This window comes from Hypanus sabinus, chromosome 1 (genome assembly GCF_030144855.1).
Source record: "Hypanus sabinus isolate sHypSab1 chromosome 1, sHypSab1.hap1, whole genome shotgun sequence".
Lineage (NCBI taxonomy): Eukaryota > Metazoa > Chordata > Chondrichthyes > Myliobatiformes > Dasyatidae > Hypanus > Hypanus sabinus.
In genome coordinates, this window is record NC_082706.1 from 174,694,502 (window position 1) to 174,708,783 (window position 14,282).

The 14,282-nt window shown below is 38.4% G+C and overlaps 1 protein-coding gene across 6 annotated transcripts in view; it reads right to left on the bottom strand.

Annotated features, from left to right (window-relative positions):
* Positions 1-14,282, bottom strand: part of unm_hu7910 (un-named hu7910) — a 192,980-nt gene that overhangs the window by 139,255 nt on the left and 39,443 nt on the right. For 5 of the 6 annotated variants that reach the window (XM_059981769.1, XM_059981779.1, XM_059981753.1 and 2 more), the window contains one exon: positions 4,264-4,332. In XM_059981769.1, the coding sequence (XP_059837752.1) occupies positions 4,264-4,332 (69 nt within the window). Of the gene's footprint in view, positions 1-4,263; positions 4,333-4,965; positions 6,004-14,282 lie in introns of those variants that run through there. The other variant, XM_059981785.1, reaches the window with a different exon arrangement.

Here is a 14,282-nt window from a genome sequence, read left to right on the forward strand (position 1 = left end):
GATGACACACAACTCAGTTAGAAAATTGAAAAACATATTTATCTATAATGAAATAGGAACATGGTAAACTGTAAAGTTCATTCACTGTACTCCAACAATTCAAATTGCTCACCAGTATATGACTGGATAATAAACCTAATTTTGTGCAACTATCAGTAGTCGTGTCATCAGTAATGTCAACGAGGAGGTACACATGGGGCTCCAGTTCCCTGCCATGTAGCGAAAAAAAAACAGCTATAAAGCTATTATACATTTTTAAAGAAAATAACTTTTTTTCCCCAGATACAAAATCAAGTGACCTACAAACTAAAGCATTATTGGTTCAGAGACTGCACTGCAGTGAATATACTGTCACTGCTGATCTTGAAGAGAGCTGCCCATCAAGATCCAGCAAACTCTGGTGGCAATAACTTGCACACCTCTAAAACATTGTTGCTTTCAGGCACCAACTCAAAAGAATTCTTGAAAGCATTGATAAGATTTCCGCTGAAGCATACGCCAATGCAGTTGACGTTGCAGTGTTTCACTGTTAGAACTGCAATCCTCTATGCATGTTTCATTTTGTACAGCATGGCAAAGATTATACTTAAATTTTAAACTGCCAAAGCAGTGCCAGTATCAGGACTCCTTTGCGTAATTTGAGTGGGTAGATGCAAACAAATCCTGATACTGGCACTGCTTTGGCAGAGGCAAGTGTAGTGCGGGACGCAATCTGGGAGGAATGTACTGCCAATTACACCACTAATTCCATCACTACTAGGATATGGCAAAAATAGAAAACGAAAAATTTAAATCAAGATTTTTCCAATTTTTTTTAGAATCCTCTACCACATCAATTTCATAGAACATTTCAATAATTTTATGAGAGGTACACTTCTTGTCAAAATTTAGAGTTTTGATTTTATTTGACTATTGACTGTGAATCGCAAGCAACTTTACTTCTATTACCCTCATGTTCTCTTATGAAACTCCATTAGGCCTTAAAAATGAGCAGCTATGCATCAAATATTAAAGTTTGATGAACGAGTACAGTCTTTTGTTTTAAAGTCTAAATTGTTTGTTCATTAAAAGAATTGAAATATCTTTGCCACTAAGTCCATCAAGAGATAGATCAACAGCCCAGTTTCATAGAGTCACACACCACAGAAATAGCCCAAAATATTCATGTTAACCATCAAGTACCCATCTACCAGCATTTGGATGATAGCTTTTATTGCTTTAGCAATTCAAATATTCCTCAAAAATGCATATGAGAGTACTGTGCAGTTGAGTGCATTTATACAGATTACTAAATAATAGCAAGCAAAAAACCGTATCTTCACATTTCATTTATTTATCTTTTCATAAAACCAGATAATCAGGAGAAACTACATTACACATGCTCATTTAGTTTAATTTACATCAGAATCCCAACATGCAAACTTCTCATGCTAGACATCAATTTTTACACAAGGATCCTTCATACATTAGTATACAAAAGTGCATATAAATTCATATATTCAAATAGCAAGATTATAAAAATGTTATTTACAAGGTGCAAGCATATCTATATTATACAACCATGCACAAAGAATCATTCCAAGCTTTAGTCATATTTCTTAGTACTTTAATGTCTCAATCCAATGACACTTCTCTATTAACACAAATGGAGAAAGTAAAAAAAATTAAAAATAAAATGGTTGGAAAAAAATAAACACACAAGAATGAAGTTAAATACATATACAAGTATATCTTCTCCCTATGAAAAGCTGCCAATAAAAGACTTCCATGAATTCAGACAACTTGACAATTTATAACGGATATACACATGAAGGATTCAATTACACAATTAACATCCCTTATGGGTTCATAGAATAAAAGGTATTTCACATAATTTATATCTGTCCATTATTGTCACCTGCAAAGCAACAATGCATTCACAGGCATTTTAATCATGCATCTTAGATATCAATAATGAAATCACATAACATCTCAACCTCAAATCAACTTCCACTTGCCCCCCCACAAATTTTATTTTGCTCCTCTTTGTGGATTTATTTTGGACATTTTTTGCCCAACTTCATCTAGGTACTTAGAATGACTGCTATTGGTTCTGTAAATCCAGTATGACACAATTTTCTTTCCCCTTAATCCCTTCATTCTCTGACGTACCAGGAACATCCTCTGATGCTTCATTTTCTTCTTCTAGTATTTCAAAAGGCGTCATTACATCATACAGAAATGAGAGGAAACCATAAACCCAATCTGAGGATTCCTCTGTTATAATATCTAGGACCTCCTCGAGTGTACCAATTTGTTCATTACTACCATCACCTTTAGTGAGGCCTAAATAAGAATGAGAAGGGAAAAAGGAGAGAAAAGAAAGAAGAAGTGGTCAGACAGAAGTGGAAGAATATAGAACAGCGGAGTGCTACTTTAAGTGTCCTACTTGGAATCAATCAGCTCTTAAAAATCACATCATTTCTTGTGTTACAAAGAAAATTAATTCTTCCTCCTTCTGTTCATTCAATATCATCCCAACCTATTCACCCTGCCATCTGAACAAGAACAACCTCTACCTTTTGCATTCCCAACTAGGTGTCCTTTGAGGAAACAGGAAAGCTTGAAAATAGTCAACTGGAAGACCAAAGTTCTAATTCTGAAATGACAATTGCTTGAATTATATCAGGAGGTAGACTCCCTGGGATTTAGTACCCCTAAGTTTTGCTAAAAGTAGTTGGAGCCTATTGCGTATAAGATACAACATATACTTTCATTTTTGCTCACAATGTCTTCAAATATTAAAAACAGAAAGTTTTAGCAACATTTATAGTCTCCACAAGATTTAAAGTGTTATCATCATACACATTTTATAGCATTACCACTCTATATCAACCCAGCGATCAAAACAATTACAACTAAAACTAAAGGCAAGATGTCTGATGCATTGTATTTGTCCTGGACAAATGGATACAAAAATGGACGCAAGAGAATGATAAGAGAATATAAATAATTACTTCGCTCAAAATACTGTTCAGCAGAAATATCATCACTTTTATAGAAGCTCACATTCCCCAAGCAAATTCCAAATAACTTAAAACAAGAAAACTACTTTGCTACAAAATGAAAATATGACATGGATCTCACTAGCCAATGTTCTATCTGCTTTTATTATTCTGCCCCCATCCCCCATAGTCAACTAAGCTAGGAGGGAAAAAATACAAAAAAAAAGACAGGCTATGCTGCACATACACTGCTCTTGACCAACAGATGAAGACATATGCCAATACTTTTAATCTATTAAATTTTGGAAGCCTAACCTAACCCTAAATACTTTAACAGCACATACACCAAAACCAAGCTCAATGTTTGGAGGGTTCATGGGTCAGACAGGCAGGCTCTAGCTCAAACAACCTACACTGACAACAGAGAATCAGAATCTCTTCTTTTGCCACTGCTGCACGGAAGTTCAGTTTTAAAAGCATCGGGAAATTAGGTAAAAATTCCACCATTTAAGTTATAATTCAAGTTCACCTGATCACAAACAATGAAGTATAATATAATATTTACTTCATTCACTTGGCATTAAAAAATCTTCATTAGTGTACTCAAGTGGCAATTTGGTGCAATGTTATAATTATTAAAACAAACTGAATTCTTTTTTTCTAACCATTCACCTAGTTGCATTATTTAAATCATTTAAACTATAGTGAACAAATAGTTTAATGGCAGATTAACTTATCTACATTCTATAGCTCTATGATCTTTTATGGGGGGAGGGGGTTGTCCATTTTTGACCAACTGAAAGCAAACCAATTTAATTGCCTAAATCTGACAAAGCCCATCACCAAATGATGTTCAAGAACTCCTACATATTAACAAACCACCCTGACATCCAAATTAAAAACACTAAATTCAATAAATGGCCCACAATAATGTACATATGCATATTTATTTATTGACAAAATGCAAATATATTTGTTCTGAAATTGATTATTTGAAGATTCTTCTTTCCAATCCATGAAAATCTGTTACATGAAACTTCTGTACATTTATCAGTTCCTGCACCCAGAATAATTGTGAATTCTCTCATCTCCAAACTCACAAGTTGTGGCGTTCATAAACGGAGAATAAGGTTACCAACGCTCAACATCGATCATGTAAGTTCAGTCAATAGCTGCATTTAAAATTAAGCTTTCAGAACAACCAAATTCATTCATGCAACTGCCAAACAAGGGTGCCATTTTGGAAATCCATGCAAGATAAAAACAAAGATATGCTTGCCTAGCAAAATTTTGGCATCTTCCACATCAAAATCACCATCTCCATCTGCATCATAGATTCCAAGTTTCCCTATTCAGAATAAAAAGGAAAACAATTACCTTTTGAATTACATTTCAATGCAACAAATTCACAGCATACAAAAACAATTAAAAAATAAAGTTTCAGATGTGCCCAAATTGCAAAAAAAAATACAATTACAATATGTATATACATTACACTACACTTGGTACAAGAAGCAGTATTGCAAGAATAGCTACTGGGAACAAGGCTCTTTCTAACCACGCAGATACTAAATGACATTCCACCAGAGCTAGATAACTAACTTAATCCTTCCAGTGTCAAAATGACAAACTTTGTAATATGAAGATCTTAGGTCACTTGAAAGAATTTATACAAAGCAGAAATACCAAGAGTTACACAAGACATAATTTGCTAAGATAATGATACATAATTGTAGCAAAAATAGCAAAAACATGTTTAAGTTAATGTCACAGATTTAAAAAAATGACCAAAATATCTTAGTCCTTTTCACAACGAAAAATAATTCCAACTTAGACGTGGGCTGTCAGAGCTACGGAAGGACTTTGTCGCGGTAGAAAATACAGCTGTAGTTGAAGTTTATGTTCCAGTGAACATAATAAATATAACCAGCAGTAGACTAATCATCCCTCCAGCTTGCCTTGTCCTTCAATCAGATCACACCTTATCCAGCTTTGGCCTCAACAGCATTTTCTTCCTCTCTCATCATACTCCATGAACTACTTGTAGTTCAGATCTCTGGCAATATTAATCATAAACCAAAGACTCTGCCTTCGTAGCTTTCGAGATAAAGAATTCCGAATAGTTACAAATTGGTCAAGGGAAAAAAAATACTCCTCACCTCAACATGAACGGACAACATTTTTATTCTGAAGCTTTGCCCCTTAGTCGGAACATCTACTCCATAAGAAACAGCCTTTCAACATTCATTTTGCTAATCTCCCTCGGAAACTTGTATATTTCAATAAAATTACCCTTCACTCTTTTAAATTCTAACTGTCCAAATGTCCAATGTTTCCTCATCTGTCAACCCCTTAAACCCAAGGAATAACCTGCCCTTTTCTGCAGTGCATCCAATACATCTCTCCTAAATACAAAGGCCAAAACTGAATGCAGTACACAAGGCCAATTTCATCAGCACCCCTTGTAATAACGACCAACAATTCATTAGCTTTCCTAATTACTTGATGCACATGCATGTCAATTCTTTGCAGCAGAACCTTCGTAACATAACATTTTGCAATTAACAATCTGAACTGCACCATCAGTAAATTTGGCCTCAGTTATTAATAAACAGATTGTAAATAGTTGAGGCTCCTGTGGTGCCCAATAATAACGAATCCAGGAATATTATTATAATTCTGCAAAAAGCAGTATTTCCCAGTGGCCAACCATTTTAGTACCTATCCCCCAAGATGTTAGTCCATGGCCTTCTCTTCTGCCATGATGAGGCTAGTCTCAGGGTGGAGGAACAACATATCAGATCCCATCTAGGTAGCCTCTAAATTGATAGAATGAATGTCGATTTCTCCTTCCAGTAATTTTTTGCCCTCTCAATTCCCTCTTCTTCTATTCCCCACTGCAGTCTCTTAGCAGCCTATCACCTCCCCCTGGTGCCCCTCTCCATCCCTTTCTTCCATGATCCACTCTTCTCTCCCATCAGATTCCTTCTTTTCCAGCCCTTCGCCTTTTCCGTCTTTCATTCCCAACTTGTTACTTCATTCCCCGCCCCCCCCCCCCCCCCCAGTCACCTATCACCTTCTAACTTATATTCTATCCCCTCCCTTCACCTTTTCATTCTGGCATCCTCCCCCGTCCTTTCCAGTCCTGACGAAGGGTCTCAGCCCAAAATGTCCACTGTTTATTCGTCTCCACAGATGCTGCTTGACCCCCCCCCCCCCCCCCCCCCCGAGTTCCTCCAGCATTTTATTGTGTTGCTCTGGATTTCCAGCATCTGAAAGATCTCGTGTTTATTATTATAATTGATTAAGTGGATAAGTTAAGAAAAATAAAGATTAACAAAAGGTTTTGGGTTTGAAGAGCACCGATCTAATATTTAACTTCAATAGTTCAAAAGGGCCACTAGGTTCAGGACAAACAAAGTACAGTATACCTGGACTTTCAAATAACCTTTGAGGTATTTTGCACTATATTATTTTACAAGGTTGTATCTTATGGTTTTAAAATATGTAGTTTCAGTAGAACAGAGTGATCTAAGAATAATGGTGCATAGTTCCCTGAAGGTGGAATCTCATGTGGATAGGGTGGTGAAGAAAGCTTTTGGTATGCTGGCCTTGATAAATCAGAGCATTGAGTATAGGAGTTGGGATGTAATGTTAAAGTTGTACAAGGCATTGGTGAGGCCAAATTTGGAGTATTGTGTACAATTCTGGTCACCGAATTATAGGAAAGATGTCAACAAAATAGAGAGAGAACAGAGGAGATTTACTAGAATGTTACCTGGGTTTCAGCACCTAAGTTAGAGAGAAAGGTTGAACAAGTTAGGTCTTTATTCTTTGGAGCATAGAAGGTTGAGGGGGGATTTGATAGAGGTATTTAAAATTATGAAGGGGATAGATAAGAGTTGATGTAGATAGGCTTTTTCCATTGAGAGTAGGGGAGATTCAAACAGGAGAATATGAGTCGAGAGTTAAGGGGCAAAAGTTCAGGGGTAACACGAGGGGAACTTCTTTACTCAGAGAGTGGTAGCTATGAGGAACGAGCTTCCAGTAGAAGTGGTAGAGGCAGGTTCAATACTGTCATTTAAAAAAAAATATTGGATAGGTATATGGACAGGAGAGGAATGGAGGGCTATCGGCTGAGTGCAGGTCGGTGGGACTGGGTGAGAGTAAGTGTTCAGCGCAGACTAGAAGGGCCGAGATAGCCTATTTCCGTGCTGCAATTGTTATATGGTCATATTAAACACTGTATTTGAAACTGGCTCCATTTCATTGAGTGTTTTTAATGGTGCCTCTAGAAGTCAGTGCCAGTGTAGCTGTGCGCAATATTTAACATTAATGTGCTGCTGGATTGAGGGTGACTTGCTCCCATTGAGGTTCAGTGGATTCTACAGCAATTGGTGAAGCCAATATGGGAACCATGGTTTCTTCCATAGATGCCTTTAATACACTTGTGCCACCATTGTACAGAGGGCTCCATGTACTCCTGACACACAGACTCAAGGTTCTCAAATGTTCTTTCTTCATTCTGACCAGATACGGGCCAAGAATTCTCTAGCTCTATGGGTAGACTGCATGTTTTTATTGAGACTTTGAGCACATCCTTGTATATTTCTGCTGAGCATCTCAGTAATCTCTTCCTGGAATAAGGGTTAAGCTATACTTCAGGTGAAATGGGAGGGTTTGCAGAGATACAACAGATGGCGTCTTTTCAAGCCATTTAGTGACTGTGGTAGGTAGGTAATCCAGATCTCAGAAGCATACAGGAAGGCAAGGATCAGGTTGCTTTACAGACCCTTAGACTTGCGTCAGGTTCAAGACACTGCACGGGCGTAACTTCAAATGCCCCTTGATGAACAATCTGTTTAGGATTTTACCATGAACTGTAATTGTCAAGAGGGCAGCAGAGTACAATGAAGTCACAATAATAGAGGATTCATTCTTTAATGCATGCTGGGTTAAAGATCTATTTTCTCACACACTTCAGTGAAAGAGTTAAAAAGGGGTTTTATGGCTCATCCTTTTGTATACTGTAACTTAACTATCAGGGTTGGATAAACCCTGCTCTGGAGCACAAAAGATATAGGATGACCTAAAGATTAGCTCAACCTCCAACAGAACTCTTACGAGAGTGAAGGTGCAGTGTTGGAGCATCTCACAGGATTACATAGAAATTTCAGAAAAGTTCTGAGAAGTCGAGGATTACACAAATGATTCCTAGCTTTGAGAATCTCAGCTGCTCAGAAAGCCTGAAATGCCTCAGTGGGCACAATATTACAACAATATCTGGAGATCACCAGATAAATAAAGGTCAGCAGACTAGGATGTTGCTTCTAATAGATCATTCCAGTTGTAACATATTAGAAAGGGCCAGAAGATGCAAGTTTATAGAAATTAAAACAGGCAATACCTGCTACAGGGAACTGAGAACCTCTGGAACTCATTAGCAACTGCTATTGCTTGTGGTACCTCCCTGCATTGCTTCAGGAAGTTGAGTATGTTTCTCACTGGGAAGAGTCTGCATCATGAGGAAGGCATGATTCTAACTGAAATACTGTTTCATGCAATTTCCTGAACAAGTTCTAATCTCCTGCATGGGTCATAGCAGAATTTTTTTCTTCCCTGTCTAAAGACGTTTTTGTTTCCCCCTTATATAGCATATACTAAATTCAAACTTAAAGTGTGTCCCTCAGAAAAGCAGTGTTTAGCCATGGTGGTAGAAAAGTCACAATGTGGGATAAAGCTATTGGAACAGCTGGCACTTCATGCACATTCTTTTCTGTGAATGTATTTATGAAGCTAGTCTGGTACATACAAAGTTTCATTAGATTCATTTAAATTAAAAATGATTAAAACAGGCAAAGCCATCACAATAATAACCCAAACACAATTCGAGGAGCCAAAGCTCAAAATGTTGTGCAGAAAATGAGGACGTCGACTTCCTCAGGGGAGTAATCAGAATTGTGCCTTTATCCACTATAATTTACAATACTTATTCTAGGAAGTGGGTTGATGAACTAGACTTCTAATATTATCAATATTCAGCCTTGCAGAAGTACAAGCTAATGTTCTACATAATAATATATTGATAATTATTATTATAATAATGTTCAGGCAGCTTATCATCAAGTGCTGATGATCAAACCACTAAAACAAGAGTCCCAACCTGGGGTCCATGGACCTCTCAGTTAAGGATAAGTCTCCATGGTATTAAAAAAAGGTTGGGAAACCCTGCGCTAAAACAATATAACAGTCTCAAACTGAAACATCGACCATCCTTTTCCCTCCACAGATGTTGTTTGATTCTAGATTTCCTCTGGCAGTTTTGTTTTTTCCTCTACATTTTGCAGTTTATTGTCAAGATTCAAGATTGTTTAATGTCATTTCCAGTACACAAATGTAAAAAAAGAATGAAATAATTGTTATTCCAGATCTGATGGAGCACAAAATAAAATACAAAATATACTACATCATAATAACAAAAAGCAATAAATATAAATACATAAGATAGCTCATATGCATGTAAATAACACTAGGCACCGAGAAGAAATGATAAAATAGTGAGTGGAAGTGTTGATCAGTCTTGCTGCTTGGGGAAAGTAACTGTTTTTGAGTGTGGTTGTTCTGGTGTGTACGTAGCCTCCTCTCTGATGGGAGTGGGACAAACAATCCTCGAATAGGATGGGTGGGATCCTTCATGATGCTACTGGTCCCTTTTCACCACCTTTGTCTACATGTCCTTGATGGCGACTGGGCTGGTGCCAGTGATGCACTGGTTAGCTCTGACTCCCAACTGTAGAATCTTCCTGTCTGCTGCAATGCAGTTTCCTTACACTGAGTGGCACTGTTTGTTAGGATGCTCTCTTCAGACTCCTCAAAAAGCAAAGATGAGCTCTCCTGATTGTGTTTGTGATCCGAGACCATGAGAGTTTGTGTGAGATGTGCACTCACAGGAGTTTGAAACTACTTGCAGTTTTCACTGCTGTAAAGAGAAGTGTGAGTGTTCTCCTGAGGTCGATAATGATCTTCTTTGTCTTATTAACTTTCAGGAAGAGATTACTTGCCTAGCACCAGGCCTCAAGCTCTTCTACCTTCTCATTGTTAGTGATGAGCCCCACCACTGTTTTAAAGGTTCAAAGATTCACTTATTATCAACTAAACAGCTCTGAAATTCTTCTTCTCTGGGTAGCAATAAAACCATGAAAGAAAAGAAAGGCAGCATGATCATCAACCCCCAAATCCACCTGCCTCTCCACACAAAAAAAAGTGAATAAAAACAGAACAGGCACATCAACCTTCAAATCTGTTATGTCATAGGTGAACTTGATAATGTGATGACTCAGGTGCTTAGCCTTGCAGTCATGTGCGAGCAGAGTGTACTGCAATGGGCTCAGTGCACAGCCGTGGTGGGCACCTGCATTGAAGATAATGGTGGGGGGGGGGGGGGGGCAGTTGTGCATCCTGTCTATCTAAGGTCTGCTTATTACCAAGTCCAACATCCAGTTGCACAATGGTATATTTAGACCAATGAGTAGGATTTTGTTCACCAAGGTCTGTGGAACAATAATGTTGAATGCTTCAGTGAAACCCAGAAAGAGCATCCTGACATTAGTGTCCTTGTTTGCCAGAGTCGGTGCACAACAGATGCTGTGGTGTCTTTTGTACAGCATTTCTTCTGTAAGCATTTCAGTTAGTGTCCAGTGTGGCAGGAATGGAGGTTTTGATATATGCCATTTCCAGCCGTTCGAAGCACTTCATGACGACTGGCATCAGTGCCACTGGGTGGTAGTCATTTAGTTCTGAAAGTGTAAGATTTGACGGTGGCTGATAGGGATAGCAGGCTGGAAGATGTCAGTGAGCTGGAGTACTCAGCCTGGGATGTTGCCTGCCCTGTTGCCTTATGGGGATTGACTCTTTGTAGAGTTCACAGAATAAGTGCATTTCAAGATGCAATCATGTTAACTAAGAAAAGGAAGATTTTGAAAAGCAATGGCAATTCCCCCCCCCACAAAATTATAATGCACATATTATGTTTGTGTATAATAATGTGTATGTATGTGTATAATATATGCACATATTATAATAGACAGTATTTTTAGCCCCTCCACCGCAGTCTGTGGCAGAACATTCCATAGATTCACTACTCTCTTCCTCCTTACCTCTGATCTAAAAGGTTGCTCCTCAATTTTGAGGCTATTTCCTCTCCTTCTGGATACCCCCACCATAGGAAACATCCTCTCCATATCCACCTTATCTAGTAGGTTTCAATGAGATCCCTCATGCATTCTTCTAAATTCCAGTAAATACAGGCCAAAAGCTGCCAAACACTCCAATCATTTCATTCCCGGAATCTTTCTTGTGAACCTCCTCCGGGCTCTCTCCAATGACAACACATCCCTTCTGAGATATGGGGCCTCAAAACTATTGACAATACTCCAAGCACAGCCTGACTAGTGTCTTATAAAGCCTCCGCATAATCTCCTTGCCTTTATATTCTAATCCCCTTTAAGTAAATACCAACATTGCCTTTACCTTCTTACCACCGACTCAACCTGTAAATTAACCTACTGTGAGTCTTGCACAAGGATTCCCAATTCTCTCTGCACCTCTCATGTTTGAACCTCTCCCCATTCAGATAAGAGTCCACGCAATGTTCCTTTTACCAAAATGCATTATCATACATTTCCCAACAGTGTTCTATCTGCCAGTTTTTTGCCCATTCTTCCAACTTGTCTCAGTCCTGCTGCAATCGCATAGCTTCCTCAGCACTACCTACCCCTCCACCTAACTTCGTATCATCCGCAAATTTTGCCATACAGACATCAATTCCATATCCAAATTATTGACAAACAACGTGAAAAGTAGTGGTCCCAATACTGACTCCTGAGAAGCTCTACTAGTCACTGGCAGCCAACCAGAAAAGGCTCCCTTTATTTCCACTTGCTGCCTCCTGCCTGTCGCCATTCCTCTATCCATGCCAGTATCTTTCCTGTAACACCATAGATCTTATTATTTTTAAATCAGCCTCATTTTGTGGTACCTGATCAAATGCCTTCTGAAAATCCAACTAAATGACATCCACTGCCTCTACTTTTGTCCAACCTGCTTGTTACATCCTTAAAGAATTCCAACAAATTTGTCAGGCAAGATTTCCCTTCACAGAAGACATGCTGACTGATTTATTTTATCATTAAGTCTCCAAATACTCCAAAACTTCATCCTTAATAATAGACTCCAACACTTTCCCAACCACTGAGGTTAGGTTAACTGGCCTATCATTTCCTTTCTTTTGCCTTCCTTCCTTCCTTGAAGAGTAGTGTAGCATTTGCAATCTTCCAGTACTTCAGGACCATACCAGAATCAAGTGATTCTTGAAAGATCATGACCAATACATCTTCCAAAGTGAAGACTGACGGAAAGTACCCATTAAGTTCATCTATCATCTCTGTCTCCCCCCAGCACCTAACCAGAATCATTTCCCAGTGGTCCAATATCAACTCTCAATTCCCTTTTATTCTTTATATAAAAACTGAAAAAAAAAATTTTGGTATCCTGCTTTATATTATTGGCTAGTCTGCCCTCATATTTCATCTTTTCCCTTCTTATAATTTTTTAATTGTCTTTTGTTGGATTTTAAAAGCTTCCTAATCATCTAACTTCCCACTCATTTTTGCTACCTTCTATGTCCTTGCCCTGGCTTTTATGTAGCTCCCACTTCCCTTGTCAGCCATGGTTACCAACCCCTGCCATTTGAGAACTTCTATGAGACATCTCTATCCTACGCCTCATTAAACTATTCCCAGAAACTTTAACCATCTCTGCTCTGCTGTCATCCCCACCAATATTCTCCTCCAATCTACCTGGGCAAGCTCCTCTCTCAAGCCACTGTGATACACTTTATTTCACTGTGATACTGATACATGTGACTTGTGCTTCTCCCTCTCAGATTACAGTATGAATTCAATCGTATTATGATCACTGCCTCCTACGAGTTCCTTTAAATTATGCTTCCTAATAAGATTTGGGATATTACACAACACCCGATCTAAGATAGCCTTTCCCCAAGTAGGCTCAAGCATAAACTGTTCTAAAAAGCCATTTCATAGGCATTCAACAAATACCCTCTCTTGCTATTTAACAGCAACCTGATTGCCCCAATCCTCTTGCATACTGAAGTCTCCCATTACAATTGTGAGATAACCCTTAGTACATGCCTTCTCTTGCTCTCTTTGCAATCTCAACCTCACATCTTGGCTACTATATGGAGACTTGTATATGATTCCCACAATGGATTTCTTACCCTTGTAGTTTCTTAACTCCACCCACAAAGATTTGACATGTAGATGTACTCAATGATTTGGAGGGTTTTACCTGTGATGCACTGGGCCGAGTCCATTACCTTTTGTAGAATTTGTCACTCAAAGGCATTAATGTTCTCATACCAGGCCGTGATGCAGCCAGCCAGCACACTTTCCACCAAACAGCTATAGAAGTTTGCCAAGGTTTTCAATGACATGCCAAACCTCCACAGACTCCTGAGGAAGCTGAGGTGCTATCGCGCTTTTTTCGTAATTATATTTATATGATGGGGCTAGGACAGGTCCTCTGAGATGGTGACACCCAGGAATTTAAAGTTACCGACCCTCTCCACCTCTGATCCTCCAATGATTACTGGCTCATGGACCACTGGTTTCCCTCTCGAAGTCTACAATCAGTTCCTCAGTCTTATTGACATTGAGTGAAAGGTTGTTGTTATTACACCACTCAGCCAAATTTTTAAGTCACCTCCTGTATACTGACTCATTACCCCCTCTGATATGGCCCACAACAGTGGCATCATCAGCAAACTTGTATATTGTGTTGGGAGCTGTAGTTAGCCACACATAACCTGGTTATTCAAAAAAGACTAACTACAATATGTTAAACATATTATAAAATGTTTGATAAATAAATCTTGGTAGATAGAGAAGCTTTTAGATCTCAAATGAACAATATGATTCAAGTTATTATCTAATCTAATGGCCCAGTGAAAGGGTTGTCCAAAATAACTCAATGCTTTTCAATTGAAAATATACTTTATTGATCCCAAAGGAAATTACAGTGTCAAAGTAGCATTACAAGTGCACAGATCTATGGTAAATATTAGAAGAGAAGCACGAAGGAATTAAAAAAGTTAACTTAAAAGTTAAATGTTCAAGATTTACAAGTTAGAGACTGCAAGATCACTTTCCCGGCTATAGGTTGAATCATTATAGAATCTTATGACCGAGGGTAAAAATGACCTCATATAACACTCTTTGT